Source organism: Caenorhabditis remanei, chromosome X (genome assembly GCF_010183535.1).
Source record: "Caenorhabditis remanei strain PX506 chromosome X, whole genome shotgun sequence".
NCBI classification, from domain to species: domain Eukaryota; kingdom Metazoa; phylum Nematoda; class Chromadorea; order Rhabditida; family Rhabditidae; genus Caenorhabditis; species Caenorhabditis remanei.
This window is the reverse complement of record NC_071333.1, coordinates 8,463,539-8,488,917: the sequence shown is the minus strand read 5'-3', so window position 1 is coordinate 8,488,917 and position 25,379 is coordinate 8,463,539. Positions and strand designations below refer to the sequence as shown.

Genomic DNA, 25,379 nt, shown 5'->3' with positions numbered 1-25,379 from the left:
ATCTAATAGTTTCCAAGCCACTTGCTAGTCGTCAACTCGACAATCCAAGAATTAAATGAAAATGGGTGACGTTGTAATTGAAAGTTTTGTCATCTTCTCATCTCGGGGAGATCCTACTTCTTCGCACATGCTTCACTGAATTTAACTGAAATTATCTTATTGCCTCTGACGGTTATTACTGCCGCGCCCCCCGGGCACCCCGTGCCCACTTTTAATTCATCTTCGCCGACCAATTTTGAGGGAAAGGAGGAGACGCGCCCCTTTGGCTCACGCCTTCGGATGAAAATAAATTCACTCGTCACAACTTTTCATTATTCAAATTACAGAGTGTCTGATATTTTATATACAGTAGTGCAGTTCAGTTTTTCCGGTTTTCGTGATCGATAAGATCTAGTTTGAAACAAAAAACAAATATACACACCTGTTTTAAATATTTAGGCGCACCACGAACTTTGTTCTTATTTTTTTTTGTTTATTTATATTCGAACAGTTTCACTTCACCCTCCTCTATCTTCTGACACGTATTCAATTTCCTGCTATAGAATGTAAATACTTCTCAAAAAAATTTTCCCTTATCAATCCGGAAACTTGCACTCTATCTATCCAAGTTCCATCTCAAATTTAGGATCCAAATCCACCCTATCTTACATTAGTCTAGTTTCCGGTAAAGTTCGTGCAGATTCCCTAAAATTTTTCTGAGATTCGCATTTTCGAAGTGATGTTAACCCCTAAAAAAGGTAGTAAGAGTTTCGAAAGTTCATCCTAATTCGATCATGAAAAATTTCGCTTCCCTTCCTCAGAATTTGATGTGTAGCTCTCATCTTTTCCTTCTTCTTCCCCGCCTTCCACCTACGAAAATAATTGTGAAAAGGGCGATTAGCCCGAATCTTGGCACATATACATGAGACTGATGCACCCTCCTCACACTCTCACTTATACATAATAAGTATTAATAATTAATGAGTTTTGGGGCAAAGGAGTAAGATTAAGTGCTAGATTTGATGTTTTCCTTGGAAGAGGGGCGCATCCTTTTGGCGGCACAAAAAGGTGATGAGGGAGGGGAAGAAAGAGAAGATTCGTCTCGAATCCTCCCAATCTTATGAAACAATTTCGTGTAGCCTGTTTTTGACGTTTCATACATTTTTACACTTTAACTGTCACCACCATAGTGGTCCTCACGCCCCACTTTCATATTGTGCCCGCCCTTCAAAATCATAAGAGACCCTTCCAAACCTTTCCGATCTCTTCGAAATATTTTCGTCATTTGAATCTAAAATTGTTGAATTCAGAAAGAGTAAAAAGTATGTGAGAAAATTCGAACTAATTTCAATTCTCACGATTACTTTTTCGTTATTCTGGATGGAGTTTCAAAAGGAATATGAAATCGGAAATTTCGAGATTTCGAAAATTACTCACATTGTTACTTCCGTTCTCTGATTCCAGTTATCATAAGTAACATCAGAAATATACCAAGAATGAATAAACCAAAAAGCAGTTCAGAAGAATTTTCTCCAAAAAAATGTGTGGGTGGCACGAAAAATTTGAGAAAAAGTGGGTGGAGCATAAACTGTGATTGGACGTCGGTCTCGGTTTTTTGTTGATTCCATCTATCTTTTCATCATTTTCATTGTTCGAAACTTGGTGAATCATTCTGCTCGTACAGTTACAGTACCTGCCTCCTCGTGTCTCCCCAATTCGTTTTTCAGGCTTACTGGGTTTCTGCGTTTTTTTTTCAGAAAGAAACCTCATCTACCATTTTTAGTGTTTTTTTTGTGTTAGCAATCTCATTCATTATTTTTGAATAGGCTCGGCTTCCTTTTTCTCCAAAAGCAATTTGCGACGCGCTAAGACCCAAAAGTAACGAATTTGATTGAATTCAAAGCCGTCCCGAATCATCGTTTTCTCCTTCTTTTCATTCCGTTTTCCCCCGTGTACTCCGCCTCCTGAAAATTTGTTTCCTAATTAGAAGATTAGCACGGACGCTTTTCATTGTCTGTTTCAGTCGCCGGGCGGTACATAATTTAGTCGTTTTCTTCATTCGGCGAATGAGCAATACTACCGTATGATATCTATATTTTTGAGATCTTTTGCTTTTCGCTAGTTCTATTAAAAAATTTTGAATTAAATATCACTGTGCATGTCAACCCTATTCTTTCTCATTTTATGCCCGCCTCTCCGCCCCTCCTAAACTTGTACATATTCTTAAGAAAGTGAGCAAATGGGGGGAAGGAAACGAAAATTAAAGTATATTAGACACATTCGCATGTATTTCTGCGAGGTGTATGGATGTGTCCATAATTTATCAGCGTCGGAATTATGAAGTGAGGTGCCCAACGCTAGGGCGTAATGAGATTGGGTCTTGGTTTGGGACGCGTGAAAAATCTTGCGAAGAGAAGGGAATAGAGCTACATTATATCGGAATGAGAACAAAAGTCACCACCTCAAAATGAGAAACTTGTGACTTCTCATTGGACGTTTATTGGAGGTCCGACGCATTCACACTTTTTGGATTTTTTTTTGAAGTCTTACTGTAGCTTTTTGTTGTCTGCTTTGTAAGAGTTTGGGCTGCAAAAGTCAGATATTTTAGAATGCTTTTAGAACACATTTGCAATAGACAGTTCTATCAGGTACAGTAGCTATGATCATGTTTTTTTGTCCAAACTGAAACTTATCTTTGATCCATTGTCTACTATCTTTTTATTTGTTTTTTATTTACCACGTGTATTCCCTAGGCCGTTTCGTGTTTTAAAACTAATCGCTCCTCCCATCCCTTCTTTCTTTCACACTCTCGATTCTTTTAAATTTCGGCGAATCCTCAATTTACGGAAAGCCGTGAAGAAAAGAAGGGGGAAAGCAAAAATATACGTAGATAGGCACAATTGATTACAGAATTTGGGTAGGTTGCGCCAATTATATCGCGCAATGCACAGAGGCGGGCGAGATGGAGAATCGCCGGGTTTGCTCTAATTAAAAACAAGACTTTCAGGAAACCGCGCCGTGTTACGTTTTCAAAACTAGACAAACCCTACCCCGGGGAGCCTCATATTGTCGTATGGTTGTTAGTCTCGCTATGATGAAAAATCTTTCAATTTTGGTGCTGATCACAAAGCTTCTAACGCCTTGTTTTGCTTTAGAACTACAGTACTTTCATTTCCATTCAATTCCTCTAATGTCCTATTGTGTTTCATTCAATGTTTTTGTCAGTTATAACTCTTTCAGACAGGTTTCGAGCTTGTTATCGGTAACCTTGAAAGAAAAGGCCGGAACTGAAGGAAACATTTAGGATGAGTCAAGTTTAGTCATCTTTCCGATTAAGCAAAAAAGATAAATGAAAGTTAGAAAAAAGAGTTCCGCCATTCCTATTCATATCAGAATCGAGGTGTTTGTTTTTGTCTGACGGAATGTTTGCTCTTATTAGGCGGTACGAACTTAGAACTCCAAAAGGTCAGACAAGTTGTGCAATTGTTCACTAATTAGACGTGTTTTTGATGTTATAAATTCGAGGGAAAAGGGTCATAATGAAGTAAGATGAACATACATTCAGATTCACAAAAAGGGTGCATCGTTAAAATGACAAAAAGCGGTTATGACGGCAAGTCAAGCAGGTAGACCAGGTAGTGTATAGAAATGAATCAGGTATGACTAGTATTCTGCTCATCTACATAGTGTAACCTTTCTACTATTCGGGTTTACACAAGTCGTTCAGTCTCAAAAACTAATGCATAGATTTGATCACAGATGCTCGAAACCTTAATTTGACCTTCCCGGCGCCATAGTGTTAAAATTATTTTTGAAAAATTTCAATTTCGAAACAAAACCGAAAGTGCATGTTCTCCAAATGAGCATTCTCGAAGTTTTTTCTCTCACAGGGATTTTGGCACTCAGACCCACTTAACAAATATTTTTTAATTTTTGGGAGTGCAAGAACGCTGAAGAATCTTGGAATTTCGAAAAATTTTAAATCTTTCAAAGTTTTCCTGATAATCTGACTTCCAGAAAACTGTAAATAGGTAAATTAGAGTCTAACAGTTTTTATTTCAATGGGTTACAATTGTAGTTTTCTCAACTTTTTTGAACTGAAATTGTGATAAACTTTTTGGGTAGAACTGCGAGAATTCTCTATATAGGTGTGAAATCATTCGGTTATGTTATTTCCAAATTTTAATCCCACACCAAAAATTCATCTCCTCTTTTGCTCATAAAACCCATTCTGCTCAGTTGCATGACATCTTTTTTTTAAACTTGAAGTATATTCGGTTTGTCGCTTTGTCTCAGGTCAGGCCTAATCCTTCCCATCAAAAATTTTATTCTCTTTCACAACCATGATGTTTTTTTCTATTTCTCATTTTCTTCTCCATCAGTTTCTCATTTTTAGCATCCTGCTCCTTCAAATTGAGAACCAATGAATAGCGAACCGAAACCGGGACTAGCGCTGTCATCTCATTTTATGACTACGGATAATCAGGACCAATACAAAGGAAGTGAGTTAATAGAGAAGAGGTTTAGTAGCAAATGTCGATTAGGATGTGAGGAATGGAAAAGGTTCTTATTCAAAGGATGATACACACCTGAATTAGATGAGGGCACTCAAATTTAAGGATTATCCGTTCATGTCAAAGAGCAGGTGCTCCCTTTTATGAGAGTTTGACGCCAATTCTCAATTTGTATGTTATTTCGATTGCATCTTCTGAGCTTGTTCCGGTTCCATGAGTTATTTTAACAATTTGTTTTTGAACTCTGTTCTTTTGTCAATCGGTAATTTTTTGCAGAAAAATTCAAGCTCTGCTAGGTTTTACTATACTTCCTTTTTAATATCTGGGTGTTTCATGTCTAGTTCTTCAATGTCTATTACTCAAATTTTCTGAGAATGATGATGTGAACACTTTTGTAGTGTAAAACTGAATCTATCGTGTTCAAAATCAGGATTATTTTAGGTCTTTCTGACTATAGCCCATTGGTAGTATGAACACTACAATCTTGTGAATCGCATGACGCACGTTCCCTTTTTCTGATTTGAGAAGTTCCATTTCTTTATGACTTGAATATTCTGAAACCGGTCATATCAAGATTCTTTCTTAAGTTCATCTAGTATACTTTTTTTTAAAATAAAGTTTTCCGAAATTTCGTTACAATTCCGTTTCGAAAAGATGAATAATTAGTGTTCCGCACTTTTTCTGACCGAATTTATCCCGAGGAATGTGTGAATTTTTATTGCAGTGTACGCCATGAACCGGTTGAGCATCGCAAATCTTCTGAGCTCACCACCAGTTATGCAGGTTGCAAATGATTGGCAAAGTATGGATCGACGTGAGTTTTTATTCTTTATTTTTGAACTTCATAAAACTATAAATTATATTTCAGAATTTAATGATTCTTTAATACCACAATTACTACAAAATCCGTTTGCCATCAATTTCTGGTTACAATTTCAAAATGCCCAACTACAACCTCATTTGCAATATGCTGCTCTTGCTCGCAGTCTTGTTGCGGAAAATCCTCTCGATTTGAGTAATAAGGTGTGTTGGAGTGTGACGAAAAAGTGGCACACCAATTAATTTTAGACTATGAATGTGCTTCAGAAAATTGGTGTCTTCAATAATGTTGTTGTGAAAACCGAAGATGATGAATTGCCAGTAAATGACAAGTGAGTCTTGCTTATTTTCGAATTTTAAAAGAAAAGGAATGAAATTGATGTTGATCCAGATTCATTCAGACTCTGGATACAGATTTTAAGAAATTTTATAGTTGTAGGTCAGGGGATGAGTATTCCAGCAAATCCAATATGCTCAGAAGAAATTACACTGTGGAAGATTTGACACAAGCGGTTGACGACATCAGACAAGGAAAACTCGGGACACGAAGGTTTTTGTTTTCGATTCAATACAACAAAAACTTTCATCAAATTGTTATATTTCAGAGCATCCGTGGTATACGGTATCCCTCGTTCGACTCTCAGAAACAAAATCTATAAGCTTGAAGCGGAAGGAGCCATCCCATCAAAAGTTCGTCGCGGGAAAATTGCGGCCCGTCGGGCCGAAGCTGAGCAAAAACGAAGTGAAGAAGCGACAGCAGCCGCTGCTCTCTTGGACACGTTCGGCAATCAATCTGACTCATCGTCCCCCTCACCTCATGCTTCAATGTGTCCAAGCTCACCTGACAGCACAAATAGCAGTGTGGAAGGGACCGTAGAGACACCGGATCCGGACTCAAAGGTACAAATGTGCAAACATAAGATATCTAGCTTTTCAATCAAAGCTCTTATCTAAAGGGTATCCCTCGAATCGAAACGTTTGCAAAATAAAAAGAAACGAGATTGATGACGCAATTCATTTTTTCAGAAGTCAGTTTCCCCTTTGGATCCCAAGTGGCTTGAGTCTATTTGGCAAAACTTGTTCAAAACGCAAACCAGCATTGTCCCAGTGGATAATGGATTGAACCTTACTTCCGCTGACGCTCACACCCCAACACTGACACCAGAAAAGACTCAAAAAACGCACGGAAGTGAAGAATGGAAGAGAAGTCGACCGAAAAGAGGGCAGTACAGGTTGGGAATTGAGATGATGATACCGAATACATTGCATTTATTCAGGAAATACGACAAAAACGCATTGGATGAGGCTGTTCGGAGTGTTCGTCGTGGAGAAATGACTGTCCATAGGGCAGGTAGCTTTTTTGGAGTTCCACACTCTACCCTGGAATACAAGGTAATAGTTGATAAGATAATACTGAAAATGATAATATCGGTTACGAATATTTCAGGTGAAAGAAAGAAACCTGATGAGGAAAAAGAAAGACCATGACTCATCGACCAGCGAAGACGGAATCCAGCCGGTTACATCTACAATCTCCGAAAAATGCGATGCATCATCTCATACATCCACACCTGCTCCATTTCCCATTTCACTTGTTTAGAAAAAAAAACACTGTTAGTTTTCAAAATACATTCACTTCCCTTTTTCTTCAATTTCCGTCCTGATTCCCGAAAATCTTCTGCATTTCATTCTTGTCCGTTTTGAATTGTCTCTGTAACATTAGTAACTTCATAATTTCATTGAATGTTGTCTTATAATGTATCATAAAATGGTAAAAATCTCAATAAATGTTCTGAAATGGTTTTCCGATTTTTTTCATTTGAAGAAATTCATACGTTGCATAGAACCAGCTTAACAGCAAAGCAGTGATCAAGAATAACTGCGTTCCTAAATTTCTAATTATCTGTTTAATCTTTGAATGTTGATGTATATTACCATGTTATTACCATTTTATTTTCAATATGCTAATAAGTGTTAATAAAAGGAACCGAAAGGCCTCAGTTGATACCACCAAATTTCGAATTATCATCACTCCTTTTCCAGTTGCCACTCAAACTTGGTAAGTCTCGGGATATCTTGACTGTCACAAAAACACCAAATTTCAGAACCACCGTTAACAAAAAAATGTTGTTCATCATACTCCTTGTTGCCCTTAATCTATCTCTAGTCACAAACGGACTGAAGAGCTCATTTTTGCTTGAAGGAGATCTGATTTGCAGTCAGCACAAACTCAACTATAGAATGAACGTTATCGAGGAGGATAATATATTGTAAGAACAAATTGAAATTCTATAATTTTACGTTCTCTTAATCAGTGATGACATAATTGGGACGACTGGAGTAGTTTATTCATCTTCTCCCCACCGATTCAATGTATCCGCCGTGGATGATGGCGATGGAAATGTGAGTGAAGATTATATGAAATCTATCCTTTTTTTGGCATTCATTGAATAATAGTTTTCAGAACTTCTACGAAATTGCTCTGGAAATTGTTCATAATTGCAATACTGATGAAAAACGTTTTAGAAAGTATTTTCACAGTATTGGAGAATACCCTATAATTGACGGGTGAAATATAACGGAATGATTTTTTATAGTAACCATTTTTCAGACTAACGAAAAATGTCACCAATATTGTTTTATGGAACAAAGGAGACTACACGGACGAAAAATTTTCCGATAAATTAAATTAATTTGTTGTTTTGAGTAATTTGAATAAATATTTAGCATACGAGAATGTGTTTCCACTACAGCTTGCAAATTTTTTTGAGTCACAATAGTAAATTAATAAGTAAAACTACACATTCAATATAAGTGATGTCTACAAAAACTGAAAACATTGTTCTTCAAGAAGAGAAACACAGCGTTCTCAGCTATCTCAACTTTTGAAACTTCATCCACATTTGGAAAAGTGTTTCTTGGAAGTCATAGTTTACATTAACCACTCACTTTTTTTTACAAATCTTCTATGTTTTCACACTTTTTGAAACATAAAAGCCATCTCATAATGTAAACTTTTGTGCTACATTGTCAAACTTTTTTGTGTTCCATGAATTTTGCAACTTTTCTTTTTTTTTTGGTCGGAGGGTTGTGACATCCGGTCAGGCGTTTTTCTTTCCTTTTTTTCATTCTCCCACAGATCTTCTCATTGCTAGAATTTCTATTCTCCACACCCGTTGCTTCTAAATTTAGTTTTGTCATCCGTGACTTTTCTCTAAAAATAGCAGAAATTTGGAAATAGCCACAAAAAGCGACTATCTTACACATATACATATACTTGGTCCGCAGAAACAATGAAAACAACACAAAACTTTTGTCTTTCACGTCCCCTCACTGGCTCGACGCTTAACGTCATTTCGTTTTTTTTCGTGTCAGATGATAGTGAAAAACGGCACATATTTGTTCATTCTAATCTGATCGCATCTCGGACGCATCCGAGCTAGGCGAGCCCATTTGTCCCATAAAAGTGTAACTTTGTTAGTTGTTCTAACCAGAATGAAACTTCTTTTTTTTTCATTGCCTCGCCGTCAGCTCAGACGACTTCTGTTCTAGAGCAAAAACTTGTCATGTGTGCAAACTGATCAGCTTTTGGACCGCCACATAATTCCATTGGGAATCAGTGGACGGCTACGAAATTTGTGCCACGATTTGCGCCGCGCATATATAGCAACCTCGTTGGTCTTCTTCTTTTTCTTTCTTCTTTCTCACTTCTTCTTCTTCCGAAACGCCCCCTTACTTTTTCAGTGACTGATGTGTCCAGTTCAGATTCTATAAAACAATATATCGTCAGTCTATAAATGACGTTTTTCATGTCAACTCCATGTTCCTTACTTTTTTCGATGGTTACATTTTTGAACCAGTTTTATAGTTTGATGAGAATACACTAGGAATTATGACAACCAGAGCCTGATGACAACCACATTATTTTAATGTTTTTTGCAATATTTTTGGTGTTTCTAGGAATCTTGAAATATTTCATATTTTCATAACTAAAGTCATTGGACGGTTTTCGCCCCAAGTATTCTAAATCAACTATCATTTTGTGGATACCGTATACATATCAGATGGTTATTGATAATTGTAACAACTGCAGCAATCTATACATTTCTATGACTAAAAAAAAAGAAAAGTCATTACATCTTCGAAAACGGGACAATTTTACTGAGACTCATATACGGTCTTCATTCGTATAATCCAGAATTTCATAGGTTTGGTTTTTTGTTTTCTTACGTATTCGTCTACAATTCCCCTTTTTTCCTTCCTGGTTCCCAAATTGCCATGAAATATTTCACGCTTTTCGTCTCGGAGAAACCGTCTGAAAAAAACCAGCGAAAGCGACACAGCTTCTTCCGTTTTGTTCACCACCCATTCCGAACAAAAACAAACACATTCCGAACAAGTCTTCGCCCTCCCTAGGCGTTTATGAAAAATGAGGTCAAAAAGATTTTCCAAACTCTCTCGAGTTTCCCTGGTGAATTGAGCGGAAAATTGCGCACAATGCAGTAAGATAGGGGGAAAATGTCGACCGACCAAAAGTATTACTCGTTTCTTCTTTTTTTGTGCCCTTTTGCACTTCCCGATGTTTCTCTTTGACACTCACTCTTTCCTCGTTTTTAGTACATCAATTGGGTGATCATCTATTTTTGTGTGGTACCTCTTTTTGCATGTCTTTTATGACTGTCCTTTGACTTTTCTGATATCCATTAGCAACGCCCACCAAATAAAGTCAACTTCACATAAATAGTTTGACGAGCCCCTCCTGTTCAATCTAATTGAATAGGTCCGCCTTTCCTCAATTTTCCCTAAAAACATTTCGTTGCCTCCTGATTAATTCGTTTTGTTCTTCAATTCGCTTCATCCTTCAGTCCTCCATTTTGCAGCTATACGTGCCATGACTAACGCGATGGTTTCGAATATGCCCATTGATGAAGAAGACCATCACGAGTTCTGTATGGATCTCCTACACGAATCTCATAATGATAACTCTCTACCCCTTATTACAACAACACCTGATATGCCTGCAACTGTAAGCTGCTATGATTCATTATTTATTGGCTCATATGTTTATTCAGATCCGAACCCAAGATCGTCCTGTAGTCCTCTATATGGCTCCTGTTCATAAACAAGAAAATGACAAGAAATGCAACTGTGGAAAAGATGGTGACAGTAGCTCATCTGGTATCTCCAAAGGAATCCAAAAAGTTACCATCCAATAAACCTGATATGATTCAATTGAACACGCTTTTTCTCTCATCAATGGACCCATTTATGTACAATGAAACTTTTAAAAGAGCTATAAGTTGTCTTTTTGTATTCTTCTTTCATTCAAATAAATTTCTATAATTAGAAATAACCAAGTGAAAAAATGCTTATTGTTGAGACAAACAGAAAATAAGATAATATGTAAGTATCAAAAATTTCTGTAAGCCGAAACTGATCAAAAACAAGAGAACAAAAACTGGAGTGTCTCCAGAAACTTACCCGTGGAATGCAAAAATTTGAATATTTTTTTCAATTAGCTCTCACCTATGAAAAAAAAATAGGTGGGGGTTGACACAGCTTTTAGCTGGGGATTTTCAATTTAACAAAGACTCCCTTAAGCCATCCATTAAAATTGAATTATCAGATTAAGAAATAACACCTAAAACCAAAAAAATCGAAATTATGATGTTGAAAAGTCCATAATTTTGTTGAGTTCATTTTTTGAATGTTAAATGATTATTGATGGAAACTCATCACCAATTCATTCAAGTATTTGAGACAGACATCATATTTGATAACGGGTACATATTGTCATATATCGTCATGATTAAAGAATCGTAAATAGTAAATACCTTTCCGAATTTATTTTTAAGCTATACTATACTAAAAATGTGGTTTTTTAGTTATTAATGCTGATTTCAAAACATCAAAACATAATCTTTCATCTAGTTTATCTATTTTAAAACGTATGCCATGAAAAACGATATCATGTTCTACTTATTTCAGTATAAAAATTTCAACGTTAAAAGGATCTCGTAGTATAATTCCCTTGATTTGCTCTGGTTGTGGATTGTTTAGCTCAACAGTAGAATCATATTTTTGAAGTTGGTCACTTTTTTGTGGGTTCACGCTCTGGTAAATTACTAAAACTGAGGTTTTTGAGCTGTTTCTCCGATAATTGTCATGGAACAACGTGAACAAGAAAATTGACAGTTACAATAATGGAGCTCTCTGAAATATATATGAATCGTCAAGCATTGTCATTTTGGGATATTCATTAATAATGATCATCGAATCTTACCCACCCTTGACATACGACAATAAAATCCGGAAAAGACATCATTAAACACATTTTTGATACTGTATGGATGGCATGATTATCGAAACTTTTTTGGAAACCATCTTGTAATGATACTCATTGATAGAGTTTTATAGAAGTTCCCCGTTATTTAGGACTAACTATAAATATATTAATGTTGATTGCATATTGGTAATTCCGAATATCTAAACAATTCTCAACTTTTGGCTTTCCAAATAAACAAGTCCGTCAATAAACGTAAAAAGAAACGGAGATAAACAAATTTCAACTAGACTTCGAGTGTGAGTCATTAGGTATGCATATAAATTACACACCAACATATCAGTCAAAAGGTATTTCTTCGTTTTTTACAAACACTAATACAACATCCTAGTCAAGACACGCTTTTACTGCATTGATTGCTCATTTTAAAATATCATTAATATGAATACTTCAATTTTTGACAAAAAAGAGGTTTGTTCGAGTAAATTGTGTTAATGATGGACTTTGTCAAGCTTTGACATGACATTAAAACAATAGCAAATTCGCATGCTTGCCGACGGGTCGGGCCGAGCTTTCTACGATAAATCTGTAAATTGAACCATTTTTCATAACATCTAATTCGTAAATTAGTTATGAACCTTTCAGGTTCAATGTGCATAAAACAAAAACACCTAAATTTCAGGGCAAGGAATCAACAAAACATGCTTAGCCCATTCAAAAAGAAATAAATTCAAAAATGCGTCCATATCGTTAAGAAAACTGACATAGGTGAAACATTTATGTCATGCGCTTCAGATGTCAGATGTGTGATTTTTTACCTGGATCGCATTCCCGCTCTCAAATGTTTTTCCGTCTTAGAACTTCAAGATAAACAACTTTTTGTCTTGAGACAAATGTTGTTTATCGCTACCAAACCTGTGCGAAATCCGAAACCAGAACGGGCAGCGATTGCGTAGTGTGGGATGGTGGCAAATGCCAGAAGTATTTACTCATCATCTTCGTTCTCCTCTATATAGAAATATTCAAATCCCGATAAGTGTGTAAAAGCGTGTATTCGATATCTGAAATTGAAACCCGAGCTGTGAGGATAGACACCAGCGGCTCGTCCTGAGCTGAGTCCATCTAAACGTGCTTTTTCCGTGTGTCTTCAAAACGTCAAAAAGTCGATAGAGAAGCGATATGCATCTGCTCTTCTCAATCTATTAAGAATGCCGCCGCCGGCACAGTTTATCATGTCGCCGTTGCTCCTCGCTCAAGTGCGATGAGAAATCAGTTTTATAACCAGTAGACGTTGCTTTTTGCTCTCTTCCTCTTTCTCCACTTATCCGGGAGCACAGAGGCCCACCACCATCGTTATTCCCAACGGCAATTTTAGGCGTGTGAACTTTCTGCTCCTCATCGTACAACCTCTTTAATGTTTTCCTCTCATCTGATGTATCTCAGAAGATTCTTGGGAGACATTTTCCATACTGGTGGTGCTGAGCAGACAAGTTTTAACCGGATAAGAGTTTTCACTCGAGGTTCTCAGAACAATTTTCAGTGTTTCACTTACTGTTAATATTTGGTCGCAAACCTATTGCTTTGTAATTGTCCGCGCTACATGTCCTAGCAGCGCCATTGACCCGTTTTTAAAAGATCACAGTAACTTATTTTTCCCATGTTTTGAAAGTGAGGAGAAAAAAAGATGCCACAAGTCGCGAATATCGAAATAATTTTAAACTACATTTTCCAAGAATGAGCTATTGATGTGAAATGGTCAGATCTTGTCTAATTGTCATTTTCTTTTGCGAAGATCATTTTTGTCAAGCAACAATAAACTTTAGATTTTTACGCAAATTGTACCTATGGTACTTTTATAAAAAGTTAAAATCCCACAGTATGCTAAAATCATTTCGATCTTATTTTGCATTTAAATTTACATTCTTATTCCAACGAACAATCAGTTCTCAATAGTTTGCAACAAAAAACATTGAGGACATGTGAATTTTGTTATGTTTCTTTTTATCTATATTTTTGCCGCCTCCCGAATTCCTTTTCTCAAAATGTTGTCCTTCAGTTTATCTTGACGCAATTGAGAGGTTGTAGCGAAAAAAGGAATACTTTTGATTTCTTTTATTCATATAAACGTCACATCTATTTAGAAAAAATCTATTCCAAAAATGACGTGCGAGATGCTAATTTCGTGGGAAAATGACAAGTTAAAAAGACCACCTCTCGGAAAATCCTTATACATGGTTTTAAATGTATGTTTCCAGTGTTCAGAATTCTTGAACTCTGACCAAATACCTAGTCTGTCTGCTTCAAAGAACAATGCATTCAGAATTCGTTCATTCGATTCACCCCCTCAACCAAGAGGCGATTCTCTATTTTTTGCTCTTTTTTTTGAGCACTTTCAACTTTTATGTTTGCATATTCAACAATTTGTCTACTCTCCTCATGTCACTTCTTCAACTGTCCACCACCACCACTTTTCGGCCATCAGTTTGTTTTGAGACTAAACCACAGGCGTCGACCAACACGACGACATCAAAATATTCTTGTCTTTTCAGTCCGAGCCCTCTTGTCGTTCTTCAGCAATAGTTTTTTGTGTGTCGATTGACAGCGTCACTTTTGTCATATATAAACATTCGTTCCGCAATCAGCGCACCAAGCACTCTTCCTCTCTTCTTCCGCACACTGCGTGTGTGGGCTCGATTTCTTGAGAAGTTGAGAATTTATTCGTCCATTCTCTCTGTCTCTCCATCTCTTTCTCTCTTCACAAAATTTTTAATCGTTCCTCCATATATTCTTCTTTTTATATAATTTCCAATTCGTTCTACTTCAGGAAAGTATATGCGCTCATACGAGTTCGTTACCAACACACCTCTAAAACTCGATCGCCACAAAGTATTTCTTGTTGACGATGTGGCTGTCACCCGGACCGTCCCTTCATTGCAGCCATTATCTCCATCCAGCGGTGAGCATTTTGAAATAAAAAGTAGTGATTTTAATTAGTGTGGTGCTCGGTGGACAATGACAGTAACTTTTTAATGGCGACCGTTAATTTTCTTTCCCAATGTTCAGAAATTTTGAACTGACACATTCATTCTGATTAAAATCATGAGGTTTTTATCTCATCTCCTTCAAAATATTCGATCGAAATTCGGAAGATCCCGAATTCCAGGTAAGCCCTGTTCCTATGATTCTCTGAAGAAAATGCGACTTTGTGAATTGCTATAAGTGATAGCTCCATGAAAACAGATGATTTCCATTTTTTGTTTTTTTTTGAATAATAGAAAATGTTGTTGCCATATCACCACATCTTTTAAACCGATATAACCGTAATTTTTCCATCAACGTTCAAAAAATAATTGCATAGTCTGTTTCGTTGTATCCTTCTTATTTTCATCCTCAACCTCTTCAACAGCATTCAAGATTGAAATCTCAACGGGATATATTATGCTCGAAAAGTCTTTTCCTCTCACCCTCTCTATCTCTCCCTCTCAGCCCCATGTTAAATTTGGCAGAAAGTTATCCCCCTGTTATATTCCCAAGAGTCCTCTTGCTCTTGTGTTCTGAATAGGCGTTGTTGTGACAATTTTAGCGGCTCCAACAGCAGTAGCAACAGAGAATCAGGCTTTTTGGGTTTTGAGAGATAGAAAAGTCAAAGAGGAAATCTGTGCAAATTGTTGAAACTTCTCCAACTCTTTTGTTGATTGGAGATTCATTTGAATAGGAGAGAAATTTTACGAAAAGTGTTTGAAGACAGAATATCTTGTATGGAAACAAGAAGAAGAAGAAGAGATGCTTATTTATCACACATTGAGAAAACTATTTGCGTTAAGTGGATCCAAAGCATCTTAAGTGTCATCTAAAGAAGGGAGAAACAATTTTACAAATCCTATACAATGATTATCTAAACTACTAATGTGTAATGTTCATTTTTCTGGCCATGATTCAAAAGAAAACATTCGAAAAATTGGCCGTAGGGAGTGGTAGTTTTTTTGTTTGAAAACCTTATAAAGTTTGAGTTTCGTGAGACCCCTTTTTTTGAAAGCAAAATCTTGATTATTGCACCCTATAGTACACCATTTCTATCCGGATTGTTTAGCAAAAAATGTATTTAAATTTGCATTTAATTTCCGTTCCATTTCCAACGCTTCTACATTCGTATATCACTCGATTATAGAGTGGCCTCACATTTTTCAAAATGAGAGAGCCTATTTAGGATCGGACTAGATTGGAAAAGCCGAAAAAAGAGATTTATATCCGTTTTAAAGAAGGGCGAACAACGAGCAGAAAGAGTGCGTTACGTTTTTACTAGTGTTTGCGTAGCATCCACATCACCGCCAAAAAGTCCATAAAGTCCGGTCTTCTCTTCTTATCTTTTTGTTCCGTTGTTTCTACCATGACAGTCTCTGCAAAACAAAGAAAAAAGTTATAGTTTTATTGGGAAGACATCATAACTCTTGTTCGTGGGGTCAAAAGTATTCAATGAAGTGAGACTAAAACCATCGTTAGAACGGATTCTGCGTAGGTGAGGTCTCATAAAATCACCGGTTCACATTTCTGTCGTTTCTTCCCTCCAAGTGATGGTGATGTGGCGCCTTTCATGGTTTTTGGGCGGTTTTCAATGGTTTACAATAGTTGGCGACAACAATAATGACAAGTTGATCCGCTGTTTTAACCTCATTCTGCCTCCTTTTTTCAATAGTTCTGGAGACACTTTTTTGTGGAAAAGAAATGAAGAAAATCGCGCGCGGCGGTCAGTAGCTATCCACAACACTTAACGGATAAGGAGGACTTTTTTCGGGAAAAAGAAGATTAGGTTGAATCTGAATACCGGTAAATGAATGAAATGAAGAGCGGCTGGGTGTCTCCTGATGTGCGTTCAAAACTTTCATTTCATCCCCGTCGCTGTCCTTGACTTTGCCACTACTCTCGACGATCAACGCTTTGTGAATTGCAATTCACTGTATTGACTTGAAGGATTTGCAATTTGGTAGTTATCTGTAGCTTTTTTAGCTTTAAACTTGAAAATACAACTTTTATCTGCCTCCTTTTCTCTTCCTTCTTTTTTCTTTGTTTCCTTTTTTGCCTTCCAACAGCTGAGACTTTTAGATGATGGATGTGCATATCTCTTCTCGTCGGGAGCATTGTTTGTTCTCTTCAAATAGCATATAGAGTTTACAGAAAATGGAAAAAAAAGCAGGATGTTAAACTAAACCAAACCGAGTGAACGAGTTTTTCTGAGACCCCAAAGAATTTGAGTTCATATCCTTCATTTTTTTACGTCCTAGTTTTTGTCACTCTTCAGAGACATTCTTCGTTAGAAGTTCAATAAGTTTTTCTCGCGGAAGTCCCAAAATTCCTACCAGATATTTTTTGGTATTCTGCTGAAAAAGAGAACGTGGAGGAAGTTGAAGAGAAAAAAGTTGAACATGCGACGTCTATCCGTTCTCATCTCACCTTCGTTGCGTTTTCTTATCGTGATTTCTTGTCGTCATTTTCGCATCTTTTTGCCACAATTTCCATAGACGATTAATGAAGGAATGGATGGGAAAACATTTAGTAGGTATTTCAATTATATCCGAATCGCCGAATGGAATACAAATGTCAGTTTTAGTTTTTCTTTTCTATTTTTGATACGATACAACATGCAGTTTTTGATCGGATTCCCTTTTCCAACTTATTTTGTATTCTAAAATCAAGAAATCGTTTCAAACTTAACAAATTCTGAGCGAATTTCATTTTTTTTGAGCTCTTAGAAGTTCTTCTGTGACTCAATTGTATTACTTATTCCGAGACAAGATAGGCAGTTCTATGCTGTGTTGACTTTTTTAAAGGCAAAATATTTGGAACTAACTAACAATTCCTCGATAAAGCGGAAAAGCCATTACATCGAGATACTTGACTACTTGAGCGTTGATGCTGCAAAAAATTTCGATCAAGTCGGGGCAAAAGGATTTCCGAAATTCGTCTCTCACGACAGGAAAAACCCATCTTCCGGCCGAAAGTTCTCTTTTCAGTGAATTGACTATTCGCGTCTCGTTTCTTGGCATGACACTTGAACCATTACTTCATCCATCTCAAATTTAAACTCTTTTATTTCGACCCATTCTTTCAAGTTTCCATTGTTTCATTTCTTTCGGTCAGTTCAAACATTTCGTTTCTAAACTAGATATCACAAAGTTTTTTTGCATTCTGCTTCTTTTTCTTCTTCTCATCCTTTTTCTTGCATAGAAGATTTCAAGCAAATCCTGTGAAGAAAACGCCATGTCTAGCTTTTAATGTTCCCTGCAGAACGAAATCTCTTTGTGGCGTTGTCTCTGTCGCAACAAAATCAACTTTCCTTTCTGTTTCTCAAATTGTCGTTTATCCTTTTCACCGAAAAAAATGGAGGCGGGCAAAATTTGACTTTTTAATATACTGAACTTATTCTTTCTAGACAAAAAATCAAATTGCAGTCTCTTCATGTTTTTTCGTTAAATTGAAAAAAAAACTATTCTTGACTTCCACAATGTTCCTTATCTGAATATTAGTCCCAAGAATTTTCAAAATATATCCTCTAAGTTGCTTTAAAACGTATTTATTCACTTTTTATTCAATTCTCGATCCTAAAAACATAATTTTTCAGCATCATCCAGTTACAATATGATAGAACGATGCGTAGTGGTGCAGCGGCAAGCAGATGGATTTGGGTTGACAGTGAACAACGAGTTTCCAGTATTCGTTCACACCCTGAAACAAGATGGAGCTGCGTATTGTGCGGGTGTTCGACAAGGAGATCGGATAGTCAAGGTTAGTGGTACCCCTTCTTAATGTTTCGCGCAGTCTTTGAGGATGTGCGTACATAAGTAGTTCAACTGAATTGCATTCTTTCTAAATCGTGTTTAGACACTAGACACCCACGACTTTCTACTCTTTTTAGGTCAATGGAATGCCTGTGTCGCCCAACAACCATAGGGAAGTGCTCCAAATGATATCAAGTACGTCGTAAACCTTATTTAGGGATCAAAACATACGAATGTTTCAGACGGGCAGAATGTCGCTTTGACACTACTTGGAAAACCACCGGAGCCCTTAAGCAACATTCCATTTCAAAACTCACAAGTTGAGCAGAAAATACATATCGCTGATCCAGTGCTCATCGAGGTATTATTATCCTCATTTTTTTTAATTAGAAGACCTTCATCTCCCTCTTTTCTGCAGGCGAGTTCGAAGAGCTGGCGCCAACGACGCAACGAATTACTGGGACAGATGGTAGATGAAGAAAGACGTAACGTCGAGGTCAGCCATTCTCTTTCTCATTTTGTGCTCTTTTCGGCTTCCCTTTTTTCTGCGAATCAACCCCTTGTAATCCACTTGCATCCTCTTCTCTGTTTCACATCCAGGAACATTTTTCGGGTATATAAGAGCTCAAAGAACCTCTCTGAACCGGCAGAGACAAATTGTAGCAATGGTCGGATTCTGACGTTTTTAGAGCAATTCAGAAAATATATTGGTTTCGGTGCAGACCACCAATTTTTCCTTATCCTTCGGTGCCGTTTCTGTCGTTTTTCTTCTTTTTCCCCGTTTTCCCGGTGGACCTGCACGAAAAAGACGCTTTTTGGCGTCTGTTTCGGAGTTTATTAATATACAATAAGTCAGTATTTTGATTTATGGACTGACCTTTTTTTAATGTTTTGGGTTCGAAGAACAATCTCGAAAAGTGAAGGTTTAAACCATAGTTAAATTTCACCTTAAAATATTACTATCTCAATAACTCAGGTTTTGTCATCATTCCTTACCTAATTCTGAACACGTTCTATGTTAACCAGTCAATTTTTGTTCCCTCCCTCAAACTACCATTACTTTATCTCAACCAATCCCCCAGATCTTTTTCATGGAATGCGACCCAGTACTAACAGAGTCACCAATTTTTGACAAGTTTTCCGAATAAACATGCAACGATTTCTTTTCCGACGACGACGAGGGGGATGTCTTCTGCTCCTCTCCCTCCCGTTTCTGAGCTTTTCCTTCTCATCCTTCTTCTTCTCCTTATTCTTCTTCTCAGACAAAAACTGGACATCGTTTTGTAGCCTTTGTGTGTCGAATGTCTCCCAATCACAGAGTTTTGTCACTTGTCCCCACCCTTATTCGATGATTCCAAAGCGTCGGGGGGTTATCCAATTGCAACCGCCTGTTGTCAACATCTTCCACATTCCCGGCGGTTTGCTCTTTTTATATATACATCTTCTCTGCGCTGGCCCTTACGCTTGGTTTTTTTTGGTGGCGACCCGCTCTGGATCTACTCTAAAAGTGGAAATACTACGAGGGGCTTGCCACAAACATATAAAGATGAATTCATAATTGTTGGAAAAAGCCATGCGGGACTCTTCTGTCAGCGCCCCACTCATTCCACTTCCGCTTTTGTCTTCCTACCACATCTTGTTTTTAGCACCATGGTCCAGAGACACACTAAAATGTTTATAATTTTCTCATCAAAAAAGTTCCACTTCTAGACTCCCCACTATTTGCAAAAGTGTTCGTCTTATTTAGTGAAAAATCCTACTTTTTTCAGCCTTTTTCAAATAATTTTCATTTTTCTTGTCTAGACACTCGTTTCTAGTGATCTTTATTCGAAGGAATATTCAATTTTTATTTCTAAAAACTAGTAGCTCTGTTTGCAAATTTACACACCAGTTGGTTCTTCATGTCTCTGTTCATTTTATCATAACTTTTCATCTATTCATGTCATGTTCCAAACATTCGAAATTCAGGGACTGCGAGAATCTCCACAAAATGGCGAGAAAATTGATCGAGCACTAAAGCGAATTGTCTCATTACAATCACAGCTGAAACAGCTCAAGCCAGAGTCGATCATTTCTGATAGTCAAAAAAGTTTGGTGAGTTAGTTCGTGATCTTTGAGTAGAGATAAAAAATTTACTATTGAAATACTTGAGAAAGGTTACATATTTCAAATTTCAGACCAACTTAAACATGGATATTGACAGTGATGAGGAGGAGAATGATGTTGTATATTTGGTATGCTGAATTGATTTCCGAAAAAACTTCAATGCTCTATTTTCAGCCAGAATCACAGGGTGGGCCATTCTCCAATCTAGCAGAACTAAAAACCCACCCCGCACACTTGGCAGTTTTCATCAATTATCTTCTATCACATGGCAATCCTAGCAGTTTGGTAAGTCTCACTTGTCTTCTTCATCATTTATCTTCTTTTTCTTCTTTTCTCTGACCAAGAAACATTGTTTCTTTATTTCAGTTTTTCTATCTAATCACTGATGCATATCAATCCGCCTACGGCACCGCAAAAGAGTTTCGACGATGGGCGTTCGAAATATTTTCTACATTCATCATTCCGAATTCCCCAATGTGCATTCCCAACTCGAACCAAAGTGTCATTCAGCCAATTGACAAGGTCCGTAAAGCCTGAAATGGAAAGAAATAATTAATTAGTTTCCGATTTCAGATAATGTGCATGACAGCTGAACATATCGGAGATAGTGATACAGACACCTTGAAAAGAATATTTGTTCCTGGAAGACAGAGAGCTGTGACTGATATCAACATGTATCTGAACGACTTCAGACAGAAAAAGCAACTTGGCGGACAGGTGTCAGAATCAGCGAACCAACTAACGCATATGGTTCGAGGTGACATGACAATGGAAAACCGTGTTCGTCATGCTAATAGCAGGTGAAAGTAATAAATTGAATAATATTGATTTTAAGGTCGGAGAGCAGATGTTGCTCCGTTGTCTTGAGCAGTGCAGTAACTCCACTGATTTCGACTCTTGTGAAATTCGCACTCAATCCATTATTTCCAGTCTGGCGACCGTTATCAAGGTACGCTTCCCCCAGAAATAAAAGTGGAGGGTGACGGCGCACTTCAACATATTCCTACTATGTCTCTTATTAAGATCGTACTTGGCAAGACATCATCATCGTCAAACGAGAAGATGCTCGACAAGTTTCCGCAGTTCATGGCACGCGACAAGCCACCCGGAAAGAGTCGCAAGTTGCCCGCAAACATCAAAAATCGGATACAAGTCAAAGGGCACAGCTTCTCAATCAACTCAGTCAACACAGTTCACTATTGTTATCAATGCAGAGATGCCATATGGGGAATGCAGCCATGGATCTACTTCTGTAGCAGTAAGTGGAAGTTATATTAATCAAATAGTCATATTAACTGATAATTTCAGATTGTGATGTAAAAGTTCATCCACATTGCACTTCAGCTCTCACGGACGCCTGTTACCCGGTAACTCAATCTAAACAAAAATCTAAGGTTTGCAATATTGTACAATATAATTAACATTGATTATGTTTTGCTTTTGAAGTCTCGTCTATCTGGACTAATTGGCCGTTCCGACGCTAACGATGATGATGACTCGGGAAGCAATGCACGGCACGAACCGCCAAACGTGAAATCCACCAGCTCGGACAGTGGAATTGGTGGCGAACACCATATGGATCGTGGCATGGTTTCGAGGTCGCATAGCATGAGATATCGCGTTGTGAGTACTAAATCCTTGAATTTCCCTGTTGATATTTTGTGTTAAGGCAACAATTCCACAATCATTGTCTGAAGACAAAGTCTCAATTCCAAGCTCAAAACGGGATAGGTCGGCCACACCAAGTTGGCAAAGGGCTGCTGGTTATGACTTGACACCGGCTGATGAAATTGACGAGTGTGATATTGGTGATAGGAAATTGAAATATTTGGAGAGGAGGTGAGACTGGGAAATTGTTATTTTCAGCTGACTAGTGTAATCGACTTTTTGAAAAATGTTTTCAGACATGTTTTTTTTTTCTATCATAGTTCTCATTCATGCATGATTTGCATTTTCATCGTTCTTTTCTTTCATTCAAACATGTAAATTACAGATCTCTCGAGAGCTCAAGCAGAATGGCAATCGATCTTCAAAGTGTCAGCGCAGCTTCCAGTTGCTCACATCACAGTGGCTCTGTAGTCACAGACGACGATGTACAAATATTACTCACATCATTGTTCCAAATTTCACTTTTCAGATATGTGTCCGTCGAACCACCACTCTACAATTCTCAAGATTCATGGATGGAGACAGTGACTTTGAGCTAGAAACCGAGGCGACTCCACTGGAACAACTTATTGGATGGGATGTCATCAGACACCTCAAACCAAAGGAGAAAAAACGACAAGAAGTCATAAACGGTGAGTGTCATGAGAGTAATCATTGTCAATTTTCATCATTTTGTTTCAGAACTATTTCATACGGAACGAACTCACGTTCGGAATCTCAAAATTTTGTACCACGTGTTTTACAAGCCACTCATCACGAACAAAATTGTGTCTGAAGATCTCACAAACTTGCTTTTTGCCAATCTTGAAGAGCTGTTAAACTTGCACAAAAGTATGTCGGACGCCATGAGATCTGAGGTTGAAAAGGTAAGCATAACGACGTTATAATTTCTCTGAATGTGAAATTTCAGTGGCGAACAGCACCTCCGCGCGTCAATGGTGGCATTTATGGAGATATTGGTCTGCTCATGGAAAGAATGTTCGATGGTGAAGCAGCCGAAAACTTGATGCGGGTCACTGCGACATTCTGTCAACACCAACAGCATGCTTTGGAGTTTTTGAGAACTCGGTGTAAAAGGGAGAAAGATGACGCATTCGTTCGCTTTTTGGCAGAAGCAGAGTCAAATCCAGTCTGTAGAAAACTACAATTGAAAGATATGATTCCGGTGGAGATGCAACGTCTTGTCAAGTATCCACTTCTTCTTGAGACTATCGCGAAATACACCACAGAGCCTAGTGAGGTGAGCATATTGACCTAAACTGTTTTAGCGAAGAATCTCTGATTCGACTAGTTCCTAGCATCTTGAAGAAGTAGGGACCAGTTATTCTAGTTGTTTGTTTCAGGAGCAAGATTGTTTACTCCGAACAGTGGCATCCGCAAAACGAATTTTGAGTGCTGTAAACACTGCAAAACGGAATGCTGAGAACTTGAGACGACTTGAAGAATTGCAAAAAAGGACCGATACGTCACCATTTGATAAAGAATTCGTGGGACACGACTATACAAACTTGAATTTGACCAAGTGGGTCACGAAACCCTCTTTTTTTGTCTCATCTTTGCGCTTTCCAGATTCCGCCTTGTGCACGATGGCCCATTAACATGTCGGTTCAATCGAGGAAAGATGATCGAGTTGCATGTTGTTCTTCTTGAGAATATGTTAGTATTGTTCACAAAAAACAGCGACGGAAACAAACTTGTGTTAAAGGTTTGCGCATTGACTGAAGTGGTTCCTTATGAGGTTAATACATCATTTTAGGCACTGGAACCATCGAAAGAGACCAGATGGTCACCTGTTCTTCCATTAGCTCCGTTAATTGCAAAGGAGAAGGCAAATGACAAACGAGCCTTCTTCCTGATTTTCAATAGCCAGTATGGAGCCCAGATTTATGAACTCGTTGCGGGGACCGCCACTGAACGAAAAACGTGTGTATTTGAGAAAAACCAATTTTCATGAATTTAATATCAGCAGTGTTGAATTGTTTTCATTAATTAATGATTCAGATGGTTCAAACTGATGGGCGACCAAATCGCTAGCGAGAAGAAGAACTTGGCTGCTGGCATCGATCACAACTTTGATGTTGGAGCACAAACAACTCTTGACTCGGATGGAATAGCTAAAGTGAATGTGGTCACTCATCCACGACTAGTCAATGCCAACGAAATAACCATTCAACAGCCAACAATTCTGGAGCACGCTCAGCCAGTGCTGACACCGGCGGAGAAGTTGAAGCGAAGTGATGAAATTATTATGCAAACACTCATCACAAAGCAAACTATTCTGGCGCAATTCTTGTCGAACGATGATTCGGTAAGTGATTTACTAGGAGATCAGTCAAGTGAACAGTTTATTTTTAGAAAGGTAATACAACCGAGCTAGAGAAAATTACTGAAATGCTTGGTGGTCTTGCTGTGGTTGATCTGAAACAACGTGATGGAAAAGAGCTAGCCATGTCTGCAATTGTTCATGGAAATCGACTTCTTGACAGTATCAATCAAAGTCTGAACATTCGAAAGGAGATGGGAGAAAATGGGCAAGACATTTATATTTTAAACAACCAAGAGCCGAATGTTCCATCCGTCCCATCGTACAAAGTAAGAATATAAAATCATTTGATTACACATTCAATGCATTATTTCCAGCTTACTGCTATCGCGGCTCCGTTGATGAATCATTTGAAAGCGCTGATGCAGGTTATCCAGGATCAACACAACGAACTGAATCTCGTAAAACAACAGCTTTATCACTATAAGGTAAACTATTCTTTGTCATTTTGCTGTTCAGTCAGCATAAACATGATATTGTCAAGATCAGATTCGTTGGTCAAATATTTGACCAAATTACATTTTTTCAGAAACTAGCCTCTGATGTGGATTCTCGAGACAGATCTGTGAGCGAAGAAACTCTCACCGACCTAGACGAACGAAAAATCCCAAAACGACCAAGACTGCCTTCAATCCAACCTATGACCTGATTCCTAATAACCAAATTGCTTTTTTTCTAGTATAATCTACAATTTTTACTTGTAACATTAAACTCACGCAAACTTTTTTGATTTCATAAACCCGATGTGTAAGTAATTCCACTAACTTGCTTATTTATCCTTTTTTTCATCTCTCGCCTACAACAATCTCCTATCTCAATTTGTATTTTTGCCTGCATCCCGCCTGAACATCAAAATCTTGTCTCACCAAGATTCTCATTTATTTTTAACTTTAATTTTTCTTTCCCCCGATCAA

The 25,379-nt window shown here is 37.7% G+C and overlaps 4 protein-coding genes across 4 annotated transcripts; all 4 read left to right on the top strand.

Moving 5' to 3' along the window:
* Positions 1 to 5,225: 5,225 nt before the first annotated feature.
* On the top strand, positions 5,226 to 6,912 carry GCK72_023627 (uncharacterized protein; the record flags this gene model as incomplete). The annotated part of the gene is made up of 8 exons (XM_053735480.1): positions 5,226 to 5,307; positions 5,362 to 5,516; positions 5,562 to 5,644; positions 5,752 to 5,862; positions 5,918 to 6,212; positions 6,339 to 6,544; positions 6,590 to 6,704; positions 6,760 to 6,912. 8 exons carry the CDS (start codon positions 5,226 to 5,228, stop codon positions 6,910 to 6,912), a joined length of 1,200 nt encoding a protein of 399 aa, XP_053579046.1.
* A 524-nt stretch (positions 6,913 to 7,436) lies between these two features.
* Positions 7,437 to 7,884, top strand: GCK72_023626 (uncharacterized protein; the record flags this gene model as incomplete). The annotated part of the gene is made up of 3 exons (XM_053735479.1): positions 7,437 to 7,582; positions 7,628 to 7,715; positions 7,777 to 7,884. 3 exons carry the CDS (start codon positions 7,437 to 7,439, stop codon positions 7,882 to 7,884), a joined length of 342 nt encoding a protein of 113 aa, XP_053579045.1.
* Positions 7,885 to 10,203: 2,319 nt separating this feature from the next.
* On the top strand, positions 10,204 to 10,528 carry GCK72_023625 (uncharacterized protein; the record flags this gene model as incomplete). The annotated part of the gene is made up of 2 exons (XM_003109529.2): positions 10,204 to 10,338; positions 10,385 to 10,528. The coding sequence occupies 2 exons, from the start codon at positions 10,204 to 10,206 to the stop codon at positions 10,526 to 10,528; spliced, it is 279 nt and encodes a 92-aa protein (XP_003109577.1).
* A 3,899-nt stretch (positions 10,529 to 14,427) lies between these two features.
* GCK72_023624 (uncharacterized protein) lies at positions 14,428 to 25,114 on the top strand (the record flags this gene model as incomplete). The annotated part of the gene is made up of 26 exons (XM_053735478.1): positions 14,428 to 14,551; positions 18,212 to 18,375; positions 18,506 to 18,563; positions 18,611 to 18,729; positions 18,787 to 18,864; positions 20,337 to 20,462; positions 20,546 to 20,602; positions 20,649 to 20,759; positions 20,841 to 20,996; positions 21,048 to 21,254; positions 21,310 to 21,423; positions 21,498 to 21,732; positions 21,783 to 21,868; positions 21,921 to 22,097; positions 22,144 to 22,313; positions 22,468 to 22,567; positions 22,612 to 22,774; positions 22,824 to 23,008; positions 23,053 to 23,382; positions 23,486 to 23,664; positions 23,712 to 23,847; positions 23,899 to 24,065; positions 24,144 to 24,450; positions 24,498 to 24,734; positions 24,783 to 24,893; positions 24,995 to 25,114. 26 exons carry the CDS (start codon positions 14,428 to 14,430, stop codon positions 25,112 to 25,114), a joined length of 4,017 nt encoding a protein of 1,338 aa, XP_053579044.1.
* Positions 25,115 to 25,379: the final 265 nt, after the last annotated feature.